At 41.4% G+C, this 24,225-nt stretch overlaps 1 protein-coding gene across 3 annotated transcripts in view; it reads left to right on the top strand.

Moving 5' to 3' along the window:
• BMPER (BMP binding endothelial regulator) overlaps positions 1-24,225 on the top strand; it is a 255,226-nt gene that overhangs the window by 50,561 nt on the left and 180,440 nt on the right. For all 3 annotated transcript variants that reach the window (XM_068972505.1, XM_068972503.1, XM_068972504.1), the window contains exons 4-6: positions 11,546-11,628; positions 15,648-15,738; positions 20,023-20,105. In XM_068972505.1, coding sequence (XP_068828606.1) covers positions 11,546-11,628; positions 15,648-15,738; positions 20,023-20,105 — 257 coding nt within the window. The remainder of the gene's footprint in view (positions 1-11,545; positions 11,629-15,647; positions 15,739-20,022; positions 20,106-24,225) is intronic.

The raw sequence follows: 24,225 nt of genomic DNA, 5'->3' as shown, positions 1-24,225 counted from the left end.
TCACTCAGTGATTTCTTTCCAAAGCCTTGGTTTTGTCTTCTGTAAAATGCAGGGGTGCTGAACCTGAATGTGCCCTAAAATTGCCAGGGCTGTTTGTGAAATACTCAGATGCTCCAGCCCCACTGCAGACCAAGGGAAACAATTGTCAGTGGGCAAGGCCCACGCATTTGTGTTTCTTATTAATTTTTATTGTGGTAAAATACACAAAGCATAACATTTACCATTTTAAAGTGTGTAGTTCAGTAGCATTAAATGCATTGTTATGCAATCTTCTCTGGAATATTTTTCTAGAACTTTTTCCATCATCCCAAACTGAAGCTGTATACTTATTAAGCAGTAACTCCTCATTCTCCTTTTCCTGCAGCCCCTGGTAACCTCTATTCTAGTTTTTGTCTTAGTGAATTTGCCTCTTCTAGGTACCTCTGTATAAGTGGAATCATATAATATTTGCCCTTTTGTGTCTGGTTTATCTCACTTAGCACAATGTCTTCAAGATTCATTTATGTTGTAACATGTATCATAATTTCATTCTTTTAAAGGCTGAATTATATTCCATTGTATATATACACCATATTTTTTTTATCCATTCATCCATCAGTGGACATTTGGGTTGTTTCCACTGGGTATCTATATTCTGAATCAGCCCTCACATGATGGTCAACAACTTTGAAAGTCACTGGAATGATTGTTCCCCTGGTTAAATTATGAGTTTGTGTATGCCAGGTTTAGGTGGAGGAGGGTGAGATATAATGTCATCACTGTGAGATATCATTTCTCACTTAGCAAAATGGCAAATATATATTCATAGAATGTATAGCATGGGCCTCCCTGGTGGCTCAGGGGTAAAGAATCTGCCTGCAGTTCTGGAGACCTAGCTTCGATCCCTGGGCTGGGAAGATCCCCTGGAGTAGGGCATGGCAACCCATTCCAGTACTCTTGCCTGGAGAATCCCATGGACAGAGAAGCCTGGCAGGCTACAGTCCATAGGGTCACACAGAGTCAGACATGACTGAGCAACTAAGCAGCAGAAACAGTGTATAGCATGATAACCCCAAATGGTGGAAAAGATGTGGAAAATCTCCTATATATTGTTGGTGAATATGCTAAATGTTTCAGCCACTCTGGAAATCAGTATGGCAGTTTCTTATAGAACTAAATATACACTTACTCTTCCCTGGTGGCTCAGAGGTTAAAGCGTCTGCCTCCAATGCGGGAGACCTGGGTTCGATCCCTGGGTCGGGAAGATTCCCTGGAGAAGGAAATGTCAATCCACTCCAGTATTCTTGCCTGGAGAATCCCATGGATGGAGAAGCCTAGTAGGTTACAGTCCACGGGGTCGCAAAGAGTCGGACACGACTGAGCGACTTCACCTCAAATATACGCTTACCATATAACCCAGCAATTGCACTCTGAGCTATGTATACCTTAAAGTGAAAACCTGCTTTCACCCAAAATCCTCTACTCAAATGTTCACAGCAGCTTTAATTGTAATAGGCAAAAAAAACTGGAAGCTACCATCAGTGGGGGAGTGGTTAAACAAACTGGTACATCCATACCATGGAATACTACTCAGCAATAAAAAGGAACAAAACAATGATCCATGAAGCTACATGGATTGATCTCAAAGGAATTATTCTCAGAGGAAAAAAAAAAACCCATATAAAAAGGCTACAGAGTAATTTATGCAACATTCTTTTTTAAAATATAACATTCTTGAATAACAAAATTACAGAGACAGAGAGCTGATTCATGGTTGTCAGGGCTTAGGGATGGAGGCTGTAAGTGGAGTGAGTGTAGGTATAAATGAGTAGCTTGAGAAGGCCTTGCAGTGAGAGTGCAGTTCTGCATGTGTGATTCAACTGAATAGAACTACACACACACACACAAATGAGTGCATGTAAAATCGGTAAAATCTGAAAAAGCTCAGTGGACCACATCAATGTCAACCAGTGTGTTTCTTGATCCTGATGCTGTACTATTGGGACCCAAGATGTTAACTAGGAGAGACTGAAGGGTGGGTGTAACCTTCCTGTAGATTTTTCTGTACCTTCCTGTGCATCTATAATTAGTTCAAAATATAAATGAGAAAAAGGGAGATGGTAAGATATTCCTAACTATTTTTGGAGTGAGCCCTAAACATCCTATCTAATCAACCATGACGGTTGCATCTGTGCGATATGTAGCTCAAAGTATAAAACTGATGCAGGGTAATACATTGGTCCCACAAATGACATTTCAAATGTGTGTCGAATGTAGCTCACTCTTTAGCTCATCAAAGAGATTTTTACCGATGTCTTTGAAATTATGTTCAGGAAACTTAGGATGACTTCTCCCATTCATGACTACTCCATGTGGCTGCCATAAGTTTTGTTATGAGACTGTTGGTTATTTTGTTGTATTCAAATAAATTTTATTTTCTTACACTGCTCCTGTGTACTCCAAATCATGAACTATGTTCCTGTTTTGGGAAATGCATGACTTGGACCTGAGATGTTTGATTTTTGTTGTTGTTGTTGTTCAGTCGCTAAGTTATGTCTGATTCTTTGCACCCCCATGTACTTCAGGATGCCAGGCTTTCCTGTCCTTCACTATCCCCTGGGGTTTACACAAATTCATATCTATTGAGTTGGTGATGCTATCTAACCATCTCATCATTGGACTTTACTTTCACCACCAGACATAACCACAACTGAGAGTCATTTCCACTTTGGCCCAGCCACTTTTCTTTCTGGAGCTATTAGTAATTGCCCTCTGCTCTTTCCCAGTAGGATATCAGACACCTTCTGACCTGGGGACTCATCTTCTGGTGCCATAGCCTTTTGTCTTTTCATACCGTTCATGAGGTTCTCGTGGCAAGAAAACTGGAGTGTTTTGCCATTTCCTCCTTCAGGGGACCTTGTTTTGTCAGAACTCTTTGCTATGACCCATCTATCTTGGGTGGCTCTGCACGGCATGGCTCATAGCTTCATTGAGTTACACAGCCCCTTTGCCATAACAAGACTGTGATCCATGAAGGGGGTTTGATCTTTTGATCCCTTGTTGTTTGTGGCTTCATCATGTCAAAAGGCCTGAGACACAGCATGGTTCATAGCCAGAGGTAAAGGCGTTTAGAACAGAGTAAACATAAATCCACAGAATAGGGTCTTGCTTCTTCCAGTTTTACTCTATAATACTGGTTTTCAGACATCACTGGAACATGATGTTAAAGGATCATGTAAATGAGCAAGTGAAAGGCAGCATGTCATCCTCTCCAGGGATATTATTTCTACTCTTGGAGCTACTACTTTCTGAGTTTCTTCCATGCATCTGGCAGGACCCAGTGAATGAATGGAACATGGACTTTGGACTAAAATATAGAGTGGCTGTGTGACCTGGACAGAGTAATTTAGCTTTTCTGAATATTGGATCCTCATTTTAAAAACTAGGGGTAAAATATTATCTGCCCTAGAGTGCTTTTAATAAGAATAAAATTAAGTTGTATATGAAAATTCCAAGTACAGTGCCTCACCTATAATAATTATGCAATAACTTTTCTCTTTCCTTCTCTCTTGTTGGAGGGTTGTTTATGTAATATTTCTGAAAATATTTTTGGAATTCATCTTTGGAAATGGCTTCTAGTGACATTTTCCTGCATTAGAAAACTGCACTTGTGACTTCACAAGACAATCTCTGCAGGTTTTTCTTCTTTTTTCATTTTTGCTCAGTATGAGCTCAAAATAGTTATTTGTCTTTTGCCTTGTGAGAAACAGTGGATATTGGCTATTCGACAGTGGGATATGGTGGGTAGCATGGCTGCTGCAATACTGATTCAGCCTAGAGGTAGAAGCACTCCCATATTTAGAAGTGTTTGTTCCCTGGAAGGAAAGCGATAATAGATAGTATATTACAAAGTAGAGGCATCTCTTTGCCAACAAAAGTCTGTCTAGTCAAAGCTACGGTTTTTCTAGTAGTTAGGTATGGATGTGAGAGTTGGACCATAAAGAAAGCTGAGTGCTGAAGAATTGTTGCTTTCAAACTGTGGTGCTGGAGAAGACTCTTGAGAGTCCCTTTGACTGCAAGGAGATCCAACCAGTCAATTCTCACAATAACAACAATGATAAGACCAGGTCAGATGCAGGAATGATGGGTGATGTGGCTCGTATTAAATAGTTGTTGCAGGCATTTTTGTCCTTAAGGCATTGCATATTTCTTTTGTTGTATCAGTTATATTAAAGTTTGAAATTGTGTTTTATCAAATAGAAGCCTAATTTGTTTGTGACTCATAGACTCTGTTCTATTATCTTAGCATCAATGCCAGATATTGTATGTATTACAACGTTGTAAAGTCATGAGACAGGTTCTGTAAACCACAGTGTCATCACTTCACAGTCTTCAGTAAGCACATGGATTAGAAATCCAAGCAGATCACATGGAGATTTTGCTTTCCTTTATACTGGTGAAGTGAGTTGAGTTTACAAGTCATCTGTATGCACCTGATATTTCTGTGTATTTAGGTTTTTATTCAGAAATCATAAAAAATTAAGTTACATAGCCTTCCACCATTTCTTTCTCTATTGTTAATTACTTTATTTCAATCATGTTTTTAACTCATAATTGGAAAACAAAACAAAAAAGCTATGGAAAATACTATTCTGACAGGGGGCACGCACCACTCTTCAAGAACTCAGTTCATGGGTCTGAGTCTTTCTCTTGGGATTGAGGAAATGGTTTGACTATAAAATTCCCATTAGCTAAAAATAAGCAAAATTGCCTGCAGGATTCATTGTAGGTACAGCCTTGAAGAGTAATAAAAGGCTGTTTTAAATGAACTCCTGAGGACAAGATTTAAGCCCTAGAATGGCTAGTCAGGTTTTATGTTTATCCCTTTTGATTATACTTCCATATGTTCCTGGAGAGCAGTGTCCGAAAAATGGTTCATTAAATAAATTGTATTGGGCTGAAGTAATTTGGGGATTATTGACCAAGACCAGGGAGCGGGGACTACCAGATCAGGTGACCTGGAAACAGCAAAGAATGGCAGACCGACCTGCTCCGCTTCCCTGTACCAGGTGGGCATGAACTGATTTCAAAGACCCCACGGTTGGTTTCTTTTAAATAAATATGGCAGTTTGCATGCTGCTCCCTACCTCCAAAAAAAAAGAAAAAAGAAAAAAAATAAACCAGTAACTTGGAGGACCAAAGTGGGTTTTGGAAAGAAAAGGGATCCTGAAAGTGAGGTGTGCCAGTATGGGAGAAGGGGGCTGAGGATGTGTTGATATGCTTCTCATTTCTAAGGGTGTGTAAGTGCTGGACTGCTCAAGGACTTTTCTCCACTGCATTCGGCTCTAGCTGACCTGAGCCATGGGAGAATGCGGATGGGGGTCGGTATTAGAAGAGACAGACTTTGGCATCTGAGTTGCTCCAGGAAAACTTTGTTGTTTCTGGAGGTGGAATAGTGACTTGAAGTGGACTACCTGCCAAAGGAGAAAACAGGACATCCAAGGAATGTCATCCTGTCTCCATTTCTTTTTCCTGGCGGTTTGCAGGAATAGTTTGTATATTGATGTTTACTATATATTATTGGTGAAATGAGACATGATTAAGTACCTGCTAAATGCAGTGCTGTACCTTGAAATAGATGTTTGAAAGGCCAAGTCTTCCTGGAGAAGGAGCACTGGAACTTACCCTGAGCGGGGAAGTTTCCAGGAAGGCATCTCAGAGGCTGTGACCTTGAGTTAAGTCTGGAAAGAGAAGTTAGCTACACAAGGAAGGAGAGCCTGGGTGACTTTTGTGTCCTTGTGAGGATAATGGAAATGGAGAGAAATGGAAGAGGTCTGGGTTTTTTAAGAAGGGGCCAGCATTTGCGAAATCACAGGGTAACATTATTTGGTGATTTTTGGGAGAAGTGTGGGGAGTTTCGGAGTAGCAGATAAGAGAACAAAGAAGTGAGTCAAGGCCAGATCTGAGAGTTGCATATGCTAAGTTTGAATTTTATAGTAAAAGTCAGTGATTTTCAATCCTGGCCACACATTAGATTCCTCTTCTGCTTCCTACTTCCAGAGACTCTGATCCAGTTGGTCTAGAGAACAGAGATTGGAGATAAGTACCAGTGTGTACTTCAGCTAGGCTAAACCATCAGTCACTGATAAAGAGTTCAAGTGTGTGAATGAGATAATAAGACCTGGATTTGAAAGAGCACACACTGGTAGTTGTGTAGGAGGGTGCCTGGAAAAGGATCCCATTCAGCCATAAGCAGTCAGTGAGCCTGTTGTAATAGTCCAGATGAGGAACACCCAGCAGCTTAAGTTGAGGCAAGAGTAGAGGGAATGGAAAGGCAATTGTATCAGAGCATCTGGAAAAGTGGGGTGGTAGAGAGTGATGGAGGGATTGGGGGCAGGATGAGAAGGGGACAACAGAGGATGAAATGGCTGGATGGCATCACTGACTCGATGGACGTGTGTCTGAGTGAACTCCGGGAGTTGGTGATGGACAGGGAGGCCTGGCGTGCTGTGATTCATGGGGTCGCAAAGAGTCGGACACGACTGAGCGACTGAACTGAATTGAACTGAACTGGGGAGTGATGGACAAAGGAAAATGTGGTCGACTTGCTACGGAGAAGTCTTCTAAGATAAGGGCTGAGTGTCCCCTTGGATTGGGCACATGTAGGCGGCTGCAGCTGAAGAGAGGGACGTTTCAGTGGGATGATGAAGGCAGGAGCCAGATAGCCTTGGTTGAAGAACTTGAACCTATTTAGAGAAGCATTCAAGTTCTTTACGATCAGGTAACCCCAGAGACTTAGTTCCAGGAATGAGGGCAGAAGACTGGAAAGGTAGGTTGGGGCCATGTAGTGAGGCCTTTGGGTGCTGGGGTTAAGTTATTGGTAATGATAAGATCCGTAGGCTAATGTTAATGTGAAAAAAGAGAGGATTAAAATTAGAAGGATGAGACTGGGTGGAGCTAAGATTCATTAGGTGGCCAGTGCTTTATTTGTTTATGGTCCTGATGATTTTTAACAGCTATTTTAATAACAGAATGATGAAAATGTATGGCATTCTCTCTCCCTCGGGATAATGTGGCTTCCAAAAAAGGTCACAACTAATAAGAAAAATGAGTTTTATTACTTAATTGTGGATTCAATTTATTTATGTCCTTCAACCTAACAGCATATTAAAAAGCAAGACATTGCTTTGCCAACAAAGGTCCATCTAGTCAAAGCTATGGTTTTTCCCATAGTCATGTATGGATGTGTGTTGGACTATAAAGAATGTTGAGCGCTGAAGAATTGATGCTTTTGAACTGTGGTATTGGAGAAGACTCTTGAGAATCCCTTGGACAGCAAGGAGATCCAACCAGTTCATCCTAAGGGAAATCAGTCCTGAATATTCATTGGAAGGACTGATGCTGAAGCTGAAAGTCCAATACTTTGGCCACCTGATACGAAGAACTGACACATTTGAAAAGATCCTGATGCTGGGAAAGTTTGAAGGCAGGAGGAGAAGGGGATGACAGAGGATGAGATGGCTGGATGGAATCACTGACTCAATGGACATGAGTTTGAGTAGGCTCTGGGAGTTGGGGATGGACAGGGAGGCCTGGTGTGCTGCAGTCCATGGACAAGACTGAGTGACTGACTGAACTGAAACTGAAACTGAACTTTCCGTTGCCATGCTGTTTTCCTAGTTGCCTGGGCCAAGCTTCTCTACAGTAGTGTGTATGTGTTTAAAAAAATGCTCTGAAATTCTTCCTCACCCTGAAAATATTTAATATAAAAAAGCTGAAATAAATGCACAAGTACCATATAGCTTTTTTGTACTATTTTAGTTTTGGGAAGAAAAACCATTTTGGGCTTCGTGTGATGGTTTAGATCAGGGTTTCTGAACATTGGCACAGTTAACGTTGTGAGCTGGTTGGTTCTTTGTTGTGCATTGTGGAGTGTTTGCAGCATCTCTGACTCCTGTGCAGTAGAACCATTTAAGCCCCTTTATCCCCAGCCTGTGACATCTAAAAATATCTCCTAACATTATGAAAAGTCCTCTGGGTGGATATTGGAAGGGGAAGGCAAAATCATGCTGGATTGAGAGCTGCAGGTTTAAAAATAGTACAGTGACTTTATCAGAAAATAACCATTCTTCCTGCTATCTGTATAGGTGGTTTTCATGATGCTTTTGGAATCTGGAAGGCTTTTTATCTCCAGAAGAAAACTAATGAATGTTTATAAATCTCCTTCTCAAACATTTATTTTAAAATATTTGAAGAGGAAAAGTGACTTTACTGGTTGCCTAACCATTTGTCTGTTGCCCAGCTTGTCCACTCTTTCATTAAGTTCCTGGATATTCTATCATTTAATTTAAAAGGACAGAGTTGATTTTTTTCCTGGGCCATTAAGTCCTCAATACAAAAGAGCTTATGAATTAGAAAGTGCCCAAATAATATTGTGAGTTTAGACCTGGATGTGGAAAGGTGGATTTCACGCAGGACCAGGTTTTAGTGTTAGTTTTACACCTAATGCCTTCTAATTTTGAGTAAACCACTTTAATCTTGTTTGTGCAGATTTTCTTATATGTAAATGAAAGAAAGAAAGTTTATTATCTGCTATTTGACTTCTAGTTCTAAATGTCTAAGATTGAAATCTTTTGATTGTTTCTTTGGACTGTTCCCCCATCCCATGACACATCCCTCAATGCAGAGCAACTCAAAATGTGCTCTGTAAGTCTCTATTGGTCCAGAGCTGACAATGCTGATCTACAATGAGAAAAGTACAGAATTAGAGAGTAAGCCACTGGAAATGTTTCTCATGATTCTAAATAATTTTATACCCATTACATATAACAATAATTATATTTTGCCATAGTCTTTTAAATTTAATTTTTATAGTAATCTATTTTTATTATATTTTATGAATGTATTGGCCCACACTGAATTAGAAAAACAAAAACAAAACAAACTTTTCCCTAGAAGTGGTTTGAGAAACACTGCCTTAATGTACAATGGACATTTTTTTTTTTTTTGTCTTTCTTTCTACTCTGGCCAATAATAGATATTTAATATATTCCTCCTCTGGGATTTCAAGGGGCGAGATGTTGCCAGTCTTCCCTGCTAGCAGTATAAAGTTGGTGGCAAAAGAGATTGTATTATAAAGAAGTTTGCCTTACAGAGAATAGGAGGTAATTCTGGAGTAAGTCTGAGGATCTTTTTGATTGTATGTATTTGTGACTCTTCACATAGCTCATGTTAGCGTATTGCATTAAGATGGCATGTTTATCTTAGAACATGAACCCAAAGAACAGTGAAAATAGCCTTTTTAAAATTATCTGATTCCCAAGAATCCCTTACATCTGAAACCGACCTAGGATGCTTGGTCTACTGGAGTTGCCAAAACCAGCCAATGCTGTTGAGGGTAGGTGAAGAATGAAAAGATATAGCTTTTACTTTTGAAAGAGATTAATACTGATAGTTTTGAGTCTATTCAATCATTCTGACTCATCCAACATTTGGGAACATCTATTATATGGACTCAGGTGTTGAGCTGGTCATAATTTGATCTTGGTCTTTATATGTTAAACTGGTATAGGAGCCAGATTTCATTTTGAGTTATTTGAGGCAGAAAACATGGCTGGGTTCCCTGCACTGTGGACCACTCTGCCAATACCTTTTATTCCATACTGGGTGGAATAATCTAGAGACTTCTGCCCTACTCCTGGAAGTCATTTGCATATGGCCTGGCATTGTTCGGGAACAGTCTCTTGGCCTGCAGTTCCTGCCTGGTGTATATGGGCTTACAGTGCACTTCCTCCTGTGAAGTAAAAAAGGCAATCTCTTTGCCTGCCCTATTAGAATCATAAAATCACTCTTTCTTTTAGTTTTTTTTTTTTTTTTTAATCCAGAGGATGAAAATGTATAACATATTTGGAAACTCTACTGGCAGACTTGGCAGGCGTTTCATATTTACTTGGACTTAACTTGAATTGGATTTGGTCCTCTGATTTCCCCACCTCCACCTCTCGGAACAAGTTATTTATTATCCGAGTGAGTCTGTGGTAGTGAATCAGACATGCACATGGCACGTCTATTGTTAAGTGGGTTTGTTCCGTAAGATTTATGCTAGCCCAAATGGTTTTATATTGGTTTTCATTGTTGAAAATTTACTGTATTCATTCTGGGTTTGGTGTTAAGTATTTGCAGTGTGCTAGGCGTCCCTGTGGTTGAACATTTTATCGCTGTAACACTTCATGCAAAGGAAATTAAAAAATATATAGTGAAAGCATTTCCCTAATATGTTTCCAATCAGCTGTGTACTTTGGTAATTTGATTTGTAGGAACTAGAGAGAAGAGTGTTACTGAGCCCTTTTCAATCATAATTCTCTGGGAAGTTGAATCATGGTTCTGAGTTTATGAAAATGTCTATTGAAGTTTTCTTAAGTCTTTATTATTCTGTTTGTATTGAGGTTTCTTTTTTCTTTTTTAATTACCACTGCAGTATCCAAAAGAATTCAGGGAAGGAGGTGAGTCTTCTCTTTGTATCTTGGATAAGAAAAATCATGAATTGAGGTGGACTGGGTTGACGGAAGCCAGTCACTTGAACAGAGGCAGACCCTTTTATATCTGCATTATCCCATCTGTGTGTCCCTACTGCTGTACTTTTTGGGCTAAGCAGTAGGGCTGTGCTTGGTGAATCCCATTTGCCTGGTGTACTCCTGATAAGCCAATGGGCACATACTAGAGACATAGCTGGGTTCATCTTCCCTTGAAACCTAACTCACAAGGTAGAAGGCGTTATTTGGACAAACTAAATTAAGATCTAGGTTGTGATCCTTGCACCATTATTTATTTGGCTCTTTCTACAGAGGCTTAAACTTGTTTCCTTTTTTGAGACTCTCTGGCCTTTGACTTCTGTTTTTGCAAGTGAATGAGCAAGACTTCTGTTTTGGCTAGTGAATTGACGTGGGATAATCTATACATCGTCTAGTTTCAGATTTCCTTAATCTAGTTCACCACTTCAAAGTAAAATCAAAGTGAAAAATGAAATCATAGCTCTTAAAGCTGGAGGCAAGTCTTGGAAGGTTTCATCTGTTGAAGACAGTAGCTTGTCAGGAGTCAGATGGGTACAGGATTTTGCGATCATTTTTTATATTTTAATTTTCTTGCTTTTGCTTCTTGCCATGTTTTACATTTCCCTCTTGACCTTCAGGAATCTTAAGTTCATTTAGTCTTGTGTAAAATCCCCTTTCACGGTGATGATTTGAGTCCTGGTCCTCTTCATACTTACTAGGTATAAATAAAGTCACGAGGTTATGTATTTTGGCTTAAAGAGTTCATCAATCCATGGTTTTCCATTTGAAAATATAATCTGTGAGGTTAATCTTTTTGGTAGTCAAAGAATTAATGTAAGTAAAAGCCAAGTGGATACTTAGAAGGCTTAGTTGTGTTTAGAGGAAAATCGCCAAGGAGCATGGTGTTTCCTAGGATCACTAGTTCTGGCTTAGAAGACATAACTTCTTTTGCTTCAAAGATAAATGAAACTCACATTCATTCTTGGCCTTTCTTCCTGCCTCTGTGTTTCTTCTAGGTTGTACCTATGATGGAAGTACCTATAACAGCTCCTTCAAATGGCAGAATCCTGCTGAACCCTGTGTCCTGCGCCAGTGCCAGGTAAAGTCCATTTATTTTACTTTCCAGTGACAAGAAATCCATGAAGTCCTTTTCAGAAACCCTTTCCAGAACACAGAACAAACACAGAATAAAACTCCAAAGAAACAAGCAAAAAATGAGAAACGAATGAAACACCAACTCTATCCTGGTCTATATTTATTGTGACATTCACCATAACAAGACAGGTACAGGATAGTTATTGCATGGGTCTTAGTTCCAGAAGCACACAGCAGAATTGTTCACCGTTGTTAAATTGTGCCTGGAAAAGCTCCGAGAAGATGCATATGTCCTTGGGGAAAATTCATGTCTTCCTGTTGAGTCAGCTTTGCAAAACACAAATTCTTGCTAGCAGAAAGAGGTATTGTTAGAGGATATATGTTTTCCTTTTTCTTTTTTTATTTAGAAACATTTTGAACTGAAGCCAGTCTGTAAACTGTATTAACCAAAGCAATTAGGACATTGTGATCTCCATGATTTCGACCCAACTGATTTAAGAACCGCCAGTTCAGCTCCTAAGGAGCCCACTGTGCCTGGTGCTCGCTGAACTCTGAAAAGTGCACTGTTTCCATGTGACTCTAATCATTACACGTCTTAAACACAGGCAAGATAAACTAAAGGGGAAATGAAGAATCAAAATTTTCTAACTTATTTTCTTTAAAAGAAATACTCTGTTAAAAAAAATGCTCATCTAATTTTGACATAATTTACAATTTTTTCTCTGTAGAGAAGATGCTATTTAATCATTTTACCCCAGGTTTATTTCACTGTCCAAGGATATTCTGTTGCATTTAAAGGAGAAAGCAGTTAGTATAATAATGCATATTTCTCTCCGATCTTATCTCAAATATATTGACATTTAACTTATTGAAATCTGAATCTTATGGAATCGTGTTCTTATTATAAGCCCACAGTGGGCATGTTCACTCATAAGATCTTCAGTTACTTATTCAGTTAAATATTCAATTAATTTATGTAGTAATCTAAATTATTTATGAAAATAAGCAGTAGGTAGAACAGATATGAACAATAGATTAATTGATTCAGTGAGTATTTGTTGAATTTTTTCTCTGGGTTATGCATTCAGTCAGCTTTATGGAACCAAATGATGATGACAATGACTTTTAACAACATCAGAGCCCACACTCATTCTAAAATTTGCCCCACCCCATCACCACCCTGCTTCTTGACTGATGCAATTTCCAATTTTTGACAGGGATACTCTGAAAGCAGCAGCCGCTTGCCTTTTGGATTGGACTATAATATTTGTATACAATAGTCAGAGGTCTTGAAGATCCTCAAGTTGCATGAACCAGTGGTAAATTTTGCTGCCTTTGTTTGAATTAGATGAAAACCAGTATTATCTGGGAGGGAATATTCTGTTGAATGAATAACATATCAAGCCATCATCATTTGTGAACACTGAAAATCCTATTGCGTATCAGCTTTGGTCACTAGTCACTCACCAGGGCCCAGAGATAATATATAGGAATATCAAATTATTGTTGAAAGAAATCTTAAAGACCAACAGACCCAGGAGTCAGGAAGTGCTGAACTTTAGGATGAAGCACACAGAGGAGATGTTCACCACCAAGGATGAACTTTGCCTTCTAACTTTTCTCCTTTTATAATACTTTGCCTAAGCCCTGTTGCTGCTGCTCAGTCACTTCAGTCGTGTCTGACTCTGAGACCCTAAGGACTGCAGCCTGCCAGGCTTCTCTGTCCATGAGATTCTCTGGCAAGAGTACTAGAGTGCATTGCCATGCCCTCCTCCAGGGGATCTTCCCGACCCAGGGATTGAACCCTGTTCTACATTGTAGGCAGATTCTTTACTGCTGAGCCACCAGGGAAAATATCATTTTACTCAATCACCATAAAGGCAAACCTCTGTTAAATTAGTTACAAAAAGCTTCTCCTTCTCTTAGTTAGTACCTTCCCACTCCTGCTTACTTTCTTCCTTCTTTAGGGAAGGTGACCTCATCTATGAATGCAGGAAATGACTGTTTACTGGTACCATCAGGGAAGTCTTCATGTAAGATGCTCCTCTGCTGAAGGACACAATTGCAACCTCTCTCTCCAAGATCTTTCTTCTCAGGACACAGAATTAGTAACAGAAGAGAGAGTGTAATGTAGTGAGTAAAGTATGGCTGTTGCCATTCACATAACTTATTACTTAACCTCTCCAGACTTCACGTTCATGCCCATAAAATGAGGATAGTACTACCTCATAGAGTGGTTGTGAGAATGAGTGACACTGTCATTTAAAGCACTTCTGGTAGAGCCTGCATATACTGAGTACAACTTGGTACCAGACCAGTAACAGCTAGTCTAATGATCCGGTTTATTTCCACTTGAGTTGAATTCTAGCTTATTTCTTATGTCTTCTTACTGAAGGAGTTTGATGGTGGAAAATTTACCTTTATTTTCCACTTTTAGTGTCTAACTGGAAGAGGAAAATCTGAAGATCAGAGACAGGAAATTCATGCTGGGGAGTAACCTGAATCCTGCATCTGCATTGCAGATACTAAAGGGAATTTGATCCTGGACTTTTTGCATTGCTTCAGTTATATAACTAAAGGCCAGTTCCTTTTTTGATGTTGTATATGGCTGGAATTTTGACATTTTTTCCTTCCCAGATGTGATATAGACCACAATAAATTTCTTGGTAGTGGAACCCTCAGGTCTGACAGATGTGAAGACATTTAGGATGTAACTTTCCTTGTTGGATTGAGATGCTATAGTAGCAGGCTTGATGAAGAAAATTGTCTAGTTGTCAGATTGTTACATAGTGTTTTACCTTTTGTTACCACTCCCCTTGAAAGAAAATTAATAAACACACAAAACCATTTTATAAAGGGGGTAGGGAATATAGAGAAAAACCTTCAAAGACCAACTCTGAAAATTGAATTTAAAAAAATGTTTCAATCAACATTAAAGTACTAGAGTCAAAAGATCAGTTGCAAATGAGTCCCTTGATTTTGTTATTAAGACCGAAAGTCTCTATTTTAACATAATATAGTTTCCATTGGTCATGTATGGATGTGAGAGTTGGACTGTGAGCACCAAAGAATTGATGTTTTTGAACTGCGGTATTGGAGAAGACTCTTGAGAGTCCCTTGGACTGCAAGGAGATCCAACCAGTCCATTCTGAAGGAGATCAGCCCGGGGATTTCTTTGGAGGAAATGATGCTGAAGCTGAAACTCCAGTACTTTGGCCACTCATGCGAAGAGTTGACTCATTGGAAAAGACCCTGATGCTGGGAGGGATTGGGGGCAGGAAGAGAGGGGGACGACAGAGGATGAGATGGCTGGATGGCATCACTGACTCGATGGACGTGAGTCTGAGTGAACTCCAGGAGTTGGTGATGGACAGGGAGGCCCGGCATGCTGCGATTCATGGGGTCGCAAAGAGTCGGATATGACTGAGCAACTGAACTGAACTGAACTGAGTATGATCTTTAAAATAGTTTTGTCTGATCTCTTCATTTGCTGAGTGAGAGCCAGGCTCTCTGGGAAGCCCAGAGAAATGTCTACGATTGCAGAGCTGGTGTCTAGTTATTCCTGGAAGGGTGGTGAGGATTTGGGTCTCCAGATGCCAGTCTGGGATATTATGTTTGCCCTCTGTGGTTTATAATTAATTGCTTAAAGTGTAACACCAATTATAGATCATATAATACATGTTGAAAACCTAAAACAGTTGTGAATGAATAGCTAGACTCTGTCAGCTACTGACAGACAGCAAGGAAATCTTAAATACTAGATTTAGAAGAAAGAAAGGAAGAAATCAGAGTCAAAGAGAAAGAGCCAGAACAGGGAAGAGAACAGGTTTGCGCTTGTTTGCAATGGACAAAGTGGAGCCATCAGACCTCGTTTGTGCCACGGACCTATGGACCTGACGCCTGTCCCCCTTTGCACTTTTCGTGTTTTGATTCTTCTCCTACTACTTTGGCTACTTTCCAGAAGTGAGTAAATCTCCGTGGGAATACTGGGGCTGACGTTGATTGTGGCATTCTGTTTTCCAGGAAGGCGTTGTCACAGAGTCTGAGGTGCGATGTGTCGTTCATTGTAAAAACCCCTCCAAGCATCTGGGAACATGCTGCCCCACATGTCCAGGTAACCTCTCAGGAAGGGGAAGGCAGTGTGGCTTTCTGGTACATTACAGCACTGTTGAAATCCTTCGGGGTTCTCTCAAGCATGCATGATTTTCCCACTCCTGACTGGAAGTTTTCTCCCTTTACGTCTGTGTACCTAATGGGTGAGGAGAGCAAACTTCTTTGCATAGAAATGTCCGGTTGGACTCTGGCGGGCCCGGGATGACTGCAATGTGCTGTAGGTCTTGGCAAGGATGCTCCAGGCTCCGGAGGCCTGCTTTCCACTCCACAGGGCCACAGGTAACGCTTATTTTGGAAGGAAAGGTTGTGGCTTTCCCTTGCTTCCAGAAATGTCTTTTTACTGCTTCATATTGCAATACCTTGGCTGGGGCTCGCCGGCTCGCCTTGGTGATGAGGCGACCAGATGTTTTCTGAACACAGAGAGCTGGGTCCCTAAGTGGATTTAGCTTAAGGCTTTGCTGGTCTCAGTTTTCTGTGTGGTGCAGCGACTGGGAACCACTGTCTTTTTAGAGGGCCCCAGGGCCTAGCTGACAGCAAAGCGATCTTTCCTTTTCAGTGGCTGGAGTGTTTCCTCTTACTTCTCTGAACAGGATTACAAAGGCCTCCTGCCTCTTTTCTTGCCCTTAGGTACGAGCCCGGGGATTTTGAGGTGAGAGATTTTTTTCTGATCCCTTAAGCCCCTGGCCCATACTCTTCAACAGATGTTCTACATTTTGGGTTTTACTCTGAGTGCTTTTCCTCACTGGAGGCGATACTCACAACTACTTCTCTTTGCTTTTGAAGTTAATCTCCAAAGGGCCTTCTGTTCTGTGAGCCTTCCCAGGAAATGGCAAAGGCACCATCGTCGGATGCTCTGTGAAGATGAGCCCCTGGTCCCTTCTCCTGCCGTTTTCCTCCACACAGTCTGCCATGCTCCCAGACCTGAGTCCCTTCCAGGGTCCAACCTTCCCTCATCTTTGAATGACAGTGAGGACAGTCTCTCTCCACTGCTCCTAACCTTCCTGCATTCCCTGGACAGTCTTTATTGAGCCAAGCTTCCTTTTCACACTGCAATTTCTATTAAACTTGTATTATTGGATAAACTTAAGTGAAGGCCAGAAACCAGTTGAAAGTAAAATAATTCTTTCCATAACTCAGTTATTTTGTATCTATCAAACAGAGTTTGCTTGAGTACCCTTCCCCTCTGAATGCACTGAATGCTTTGCATCATGTAACCATATTCTAAAATGCCTAAAGGATCTTTATTAAGTTAGCTCAGTCATTCTTTAGGCTGCACATGAAAATCACCTGGGAAGTTTTAAAAAATAAATCTTGATGCCCAGGATGCATCCCAGACCAATTCCATCAGAATCTTGGAGGGTGGAACTCAGGCCTCCTGGATAATTTCTGTGCACAGCCAAGCTTGAGATTGAGAACAGAGCAAATTTTATATGCCATAGAGATTTAAAAGATATCAAAGCTGTTAAATATGAATTCAGCTGGGTTGAGTAGACTGTCGCTTTATTGGTGCAGAATCAACTCGGCATATATAACATTCCTTTTCACTTAGGAGACAGTCATATTTTTAGACTGCCTTTGAAAGTATGTGTATAGAAACAACAGAGTGAATTTATTTCAGCAGCTGAAGTTATCATATTTGAGCAATTGCTTCTCTCATTTTGTTTTTTAGTTGAGTTCCCAGGAAGGAAAGGCTGAGCTCTGTAATTGCACATATTGTAATGTTAAGCCTTCACCACCATTTCAGTAAGGGATGAAGCAGTGTTTTTAGTTCACACAGGCAGAAATTTGACTCAATGAGGATAAGTCCAAAGGTGGGGGTGGGGTCCCTGGCCTCTTTTCTTCTCTGGCCTCTATACTGTACTACCTGCCCCTACCCCACACTGTGATCATTGTTCAGCTTGGGTCTAGATGCCCTGGGAAGCAATATTTAAAAGTTAGCTTGCCAGTCAGCCCTGATGGGAGGGAGTTTAGAGGGGAATGGATCTGTGTGTATGTATGGCTGAGTTGCTTCTCTAGGCACCTGAAACTATTACAACATTATTAATCGGCTATACCCCAATATAAACTAAAAAGGTAAAACATTAGGTTGCCAGTGCTGCACACTAGCCCCCTGACATCTGGGTAGGCACTCTGCCCTTGGTTATGGGGTAGGAATCAACTTTATTCTTTCTCCTTAATTTCAAAGACCAACCTTTGGCATGAAAATCAGAAGACTCAGATCTGGCCGCATCCAGACTGCATTATCCTGTGTCTTGGGAAGGAGGCCTCAGCCAAGTCTAGAGAGGGACAGTCCATTGAGGCCTTGGGGTATTCTCCTTGTAATTCAGAAGGACTGGCATCTGTCATTGATCATGGAATGGTATTCCACATAATGACAAACACGTACAGCTTGTGGTCAGTTTCTTCCTGAAACAGATTGCAGGACATTCTTAGTTATCTGCTCCGTCTTTTCTCGTCTGACTCTTTGCTCAAGGAGGATGGGCTGTAAAGGGAACAGTTTGCAAGAGTTTTCATTTAAAAATCTGTTATTTAAGTTATTATGTGGGTTGTGCAGTTAACCTGTCTGGCAATCTGTATGACAGAACCAGTGGTGCAAACATATATGAAAGCATTGAAGACCCTTTGTTGGAAATGTCTTTTGAAAAGAGATGGATGGCCACCTGCTGTTATTAACAGTGCTGAGATATGGCCACAAGGAGGGCACCAAGCTTATCAGGTCTCCTGGATCAAAGGGAACAGCAGGAGGGTGGCTCTGGCTCCTCCCCTGGCTCTGGTTATGGGCATCAGAAAGATCTTAAAGCCACAATTCACCCAGCTATTCAGCTTCAGTAACATTTGTCTCCATGTGTTTCAGTTGAACAAAAGGCTTCATATCTAGCTTTAAAATGAACAGGTCCAGTGGCTTGATCGGGTGGTTATGGGCAATGCTCATATGTTCAGATGTTCCTTTTGTCAGGAACCAGCTGCTTTGAGTTGGTGGGTTCTCTTAACAACTTTGGGTTTCCCAGGGTGCACAGTGGTAAAGAATGCACCTGTCAATGCAGGAGATGAGGGTTCAATCCCTGGGTCTAGAAGATCCCCTTGAGGAGGAAATAGCAACCTACCCCAGTATTCTTGCCTGAAAAATTCAATGGACAGAGAAGACTAGTGGGCTACATACAGTCCATGGGGCCACAAAAAGTCATACATGACTGAGCATGCATGTTGATGGCTTTAGTGGACAGGCCTTGAACACCTGTTCTCAGGGGCGTGAGTCGGTTTTTCACAAGAGCCCTCTTTGCTGAGTTTCCCCATTGGAAGTGGTGCTTTCCACACTGTCTATCTGTGGAAAGTGACCTCAGCTATCCTGGCAAGGCAGCTGGGGAGGGCAATCCTGAGGAAAGAGGCTTGGCCGTAGCTGATGGTCCTCCTGTGCATGGCCCATGTGGCGCAGGGTCATTGGCCAGCCTGTTCTTCTGGCCATCTGTGACATCGCTTAAGAAAAGAGCAGTGACCTTGGCATCTTTCTGATAGGAGGCACCTCCTTGCTCTTGGGCCCATTTTTAGCCAAACTTGTTGTGGACATCCTAGCTCCTTCAACAACACACAGGGTGGGACTGAAAACCTGTGTGGTGCCTCCTGCCTTGCCTTTGTCCTTTCTCGTCTTGGTGTCTGGCCCTTTGTGTGGTATGGCCAGTGGGTCGGAGCTGAGTTAGCACCCAGTGCTGCCAGCTGGATGAGTTCCTTCCTCTCTCTGGGCCGCATGTTTCTCACCTGCTGGGGCAGTGATCAGAGTCCATGCTCTGTGGGCTCGCTGAAGATAGAGTGAGGTCAGGAGTGCGAAGGGTCTGGCAGGAGCTGGCCACTTCTGGCTACTCTCCAGGTGGCAGCTCTCCATGTCATTTGCTCCTAAGCTCATCCTTGACCTCTCTGGCTTGACCTTCTCTTTGCCTCTTCTAGCTCCTCTGGAATTTGGTTCCCTGGCTGTTATTGGGGTGGTGCTGGTCAGTTCCTCAGACTCTTCATGGCTCAGAACCCTGTACTGCTGCTGCTCAGGCCAACCTGACTTCCAACATTTAGTTTGCTTTCTAGCATCTTTGGGTTTCTGGGTCCATGTCGATCTTTTGTACTCTACAGGTTTTTCTTTTTTTTTTTTTCACTTTGAAGCACTCTTGTCCTCTGATTGAAGACTAGGCTGTACAAGTTGGGGGTGGAGGTGGGGATGGTTGCTCAGTAGCTAGAAGGATATAATGTCAAGCTGAGTCAAGACTGTGGCCCTGATTTGAAACTCTGGGTTGCTTTCCAGGCTGTGTGTTTGAGGGGGTGCAGTACCGAGAAGGGGAGGAATTTCAGCCAGAAGGAGACAAGTGTACCAAGTGTTCCTGTGTTGTAAGTACTGCCTTGGATGTTCCCAGGGTATTCCTTTTGGTTAACTGTGCCTTCAGCTCACCACCTCCAGCCCTAAGTCTCTTTATAGTCTTTTCTCTCCCTCCTGATGTGGAACCAAGGAAAAAGCTCAGCCCTCTAAGGTGGGTATCTCAGCCTTGGCAGTGTTAATATTCTGGGCTGGGTAGTTCACAGGTAGCAGCTGTCCTGTGCCTTGTAGGATGTTTAGCAGGATCCTTGGTCTCTATGCATTGGATTTTAGGAGCACTCACCCTCTCAGTTGTGACCAGCAACACTGCCACATGTGTCCTGGAGAACATGACCACTCCTGATTGAGAACCACTGGTCTAAAGAGTGAGGGAGAGGGGTTGATTTCCCTTCACCTGCCTTCTCTGGGCAGGCATGAATTCTCCAATCTTTGGGCCAGAGAAACTTCTTGTTTAGGCAGCCGTTGAGTTCTTTAGTGTGGTCAAATGGGAAGCAGATGGAGATAAATGTAGCTTGCTTTGGAAAGAAGCTGATTTGAGGATTGATCAATTATACTGAGGAGAATGGACAGGAGGAAATGACCCCTAAAACGTGGATTCAGGGCAGAGAAGGGATTAGTGAGGCAAAGCTGTAGACTTGCCTTTCTAAGCACTGTTGATTTGTAATTCACAGACTAAGGATATTTTCATAGTGCTTAGGAATGAAAAAGGAACTTGGCATATGTTATAGTTTTAAAGGGATATTTTTTATTAATGTATTTTAAATTTGGAGGAAAATCATTGGTGATGGTGGTGGTATTGATGATGATGGGGACTCTAGTCTTAACCAGCCGCTCCAAGTCATTTACAGTAGGGAGTTAGTACAACCATATATTTTTTAAGCTTTTAATCTTTTGCAGTAAGGAACACACAGTAGTCATTTCAAAATATTAAAAAAAAAACAATACATGGGGAACTTCGGCATCCTAACTTCACTGAAGCAGAATCACATGTGGGTCATCATAAATCATAGTATTTGTCATTTCTCCATGTCTTTTCCAAAATATTTCCTCCTTCCTAGAGCACACATACACATACAACTTAGGGAGTCCAGATTAAAGGAAGCATGACCAAGGGTTCTAGTTTTTGCAAGGGGAAGAAGGACAGAAAGGAGAGAGAAGGAAGGAGACACAGGATATTTATATCTATACCTATAGATAGATACACATGTAGATAGAGATGTAAAATAAGTATGTAATATAAGGTATATGTACATTATATACCATGTATGTGTGAATATAAATATCTGACATAGGGTATAGGAAATACCTTATAGGAATATATAAAAACACAAAAGTAGCTAATTAATGAAGATGAACATGATTTTGTGTATTCAGACTCAACTTCCATGTTTTTCCTTTCTTGCTAATTACGACTAAATAGCTCTTTTTTTTCATAATAATTTCTATTTGCCACTAAATACTGCCCATTTCACAATTTTATTTCTTCCACACTGGTAGCTGTCAAGTTTTCTGATAATTAAAAGAATTATTTTCATCTCATTCTTTTGGGTAGATTGAGGAAAATCAAGGCAAACTTCAGTAGAAAACTTTAAATCTTCACCTGAATGAATTATTGTTTCCATAAAGGTGGGCCAAGTTTAGGCAACTGAGCCTCCTTGGGGAAAACATTTAGAAGGTGGCAGGGAGGATGGGAGGCTCGCGCAGTTTCGCCAATGACAGTCACATAAAGTTATCCGATGCTGGGAATGGAAATGAGTTTAGAGATTCTATGTAAAGGGTCATATACTCATGCACTCAAGGCCTTCAGACTTTGTGTGTTTATAAAGACACTGCATGATCAATGAAATACACTGGAGGGCCAAATTCAGGCCCCTGCAAGTACTGCTTTTATTTTCAGTTGAAGAAAGAAAAACCCAAAGAAGTAATTGCTTGCCCAGGCTTTCCTTCTCATGAGTTCCTCCAGATCTATATTCTATATCATTTTCTGTATCCCTATATATTCTAATCTCCTGTGTTTCTGTATTCCTAATCCTATATTCTTTCCAGTTCTCCATGTTACCACCCTTGGCACATAAGGGGCAGCTAATGGTGTTGGCTGTCCCTGGTGTCAGCTTGTCAGTTAATAAGGGAAGGAGAAGAAGAGATGGAGCTCTTGCTCGGGGACAGGACATTTATGAGTTTGCTTGGGTATAGGTAGAATCAAAAGAGCAGTTTTTCTTTTTGTGAATACAAAAGTTTGAGTCATAAGCTTTCTTTTTTGCAGCTTGTTATGAAAGTAATTTGGTTTTTAATATGCTTTTATTTTGCTATCTTTCAATGTAGTATGCTAAAAAAAAAAGAGAGAGAGAGAGGCAATGTCTTGGCAGCAGATGGCCCTGTCCTGAGACTGGCAACTGGACAGATGTTTGCTTTAGAAGGCAATATTGCAAATGTTCAGCCTGGCCCTGGCACCATGAGACTCAGAGTGTGAAGGTTCTGACTGTCCATGGGCTTGGACACCTTGCTGTGGACAGTGCGAGGAGTGAGGGCGTGAAATTGGACAAGGGTTTCGGACAGGACCTGTGCGAGGCTGGGTGGTCCACTGAGGCGGTTACAGGAAGGGTATGCCCCTGGAAGCTGCAGATCCTCCAGTTTAAAAAGAAGACTGTGTATAATTACCCACTATGCTTTGGTAAAAAGGAAAACAATGGTACTATAAGTAGAGAGATGGAAACACATCGATGCATTTGGGTGTATATGTGGTGTTTGTGTGCATATATATTTACATGCATAAATATCTGTATCTATGGGTGTATCTCTCCACACGTACATATCCACATCTATAGAAGCATGCCTATAAATATAAATACAGACCCACATTTACATGTCTAATTTTGGATTCCCCCAGAAACAGAGCTTGCAGCAAAAGTTGGGGTGTAGGAGTCTCATGGGAGATGGAGGATACTGGCTGAGGAGAGCAGAGATGAGATCAGAAGAGGGAGGCAACTAGCTGAGGGTATGTAACCAAGTGTGGATCACTGTGCCTGACCAGAGTTCACCCCTGCCGGAAGACTTGGGAAGCCAAAGGAAGTCATGCCTGAGAATTTCCTGCCCGACAGTGAGAGAGATGAGTTATGGTTGCACCACCTCCCATCTGCTCCAGTGGGGGAGTTGATTGGGTACCCTTTTGAGCTGCCTCTCAGATGGCAAAGTGCCCTCTAAGAGAAAGAATACAGGTGCAGGCAGCTGACGTCTGGCATGTGCAGTCAGGTGTGCGGGCGCAAAGAGGTGGGTGGGGCTGCAGCAGTTGACTACAACATATATATGTGTATACACAGGTACATGTATGTATGCACACAAGCACAGACATTACTATTTTTGTATCTCTGAATATGATGCTGTGAAAGTGTTGCACTGAATATGCCAGCAAATTTGGAAAACTCAGCAGTGGCCACAGGACTGGAAAAGGTCAGTATTCATTCCAATCCCAAAGAAAGGCAATGCCAAAGAATGCTCAAACTACCGCACAATTGCACTCATCTCACATGCTAGTAAAGTAATGCCCAAAATTCTCCAAGCCAGGCTTCAGCGATACGTGAACCGTGAACTCCCTGATGTTCAAGCTGGTTTTAGAAAAGGCAGAGGAACAAGAGATCTAATTGCCAACATCTGCTGGATCATGGAAAAAGCAAGAGAGTTCCAGAAAAACATCTATTTCTTCTTTATTGACTATGCCAAAGCCTTTGACTCTGTGGATCACAAGAAACTGTGGAAAATTCTGAAAGAGATGGGAATACCAGACCACCTGACCTGTCTCTTGAGAAATCTGTATGCAGGTCAGGAAGCAACAGTTAGAACTGGACATGGAACAACAGACTGGTTCCAAATAGGAAAAGGAGTACCTCAAGGCTGTATATTGTCACCCTGCTTATTTAACTTATATGAAGAGTACATCATGAGAAATGGTGGACTGGAAGAAACACCAGCTGGAATCAAGATTGCTGGGAGAAATATCAATAACTTCAGATATGCAGATGACACCACCCTTATGGCAGAAAGTGAAGAGGAACTAAAAAGCCTCTTGATGAAAGGGAAAGAGGAGAGTGAAAAAGTTGGCTTAAAGCTCAACATTCAGAAAATGAAGATCATGGCATC

The sequence above is a fragment of the Capricornis sumatraensis genome, chromosome 5, assembly GCF_032405125.1.
Source record: "Capricornis sumatraensis isolate serow.1 chromosome 5, serow.2, whole genome shotgun sequence".
NCBI classification, from domain to species: Eukaryota; Metazoa; Chordata; class Mammalia; order Artiodactyla; family Bovidae; genus Capricornis; species Capricornis sumatraensis.
The sequence above is the reverse complement of the archived record's forward strand: the minus strand, read 5'-3'. Positions and strand labels throughout refer to the sequence as shown.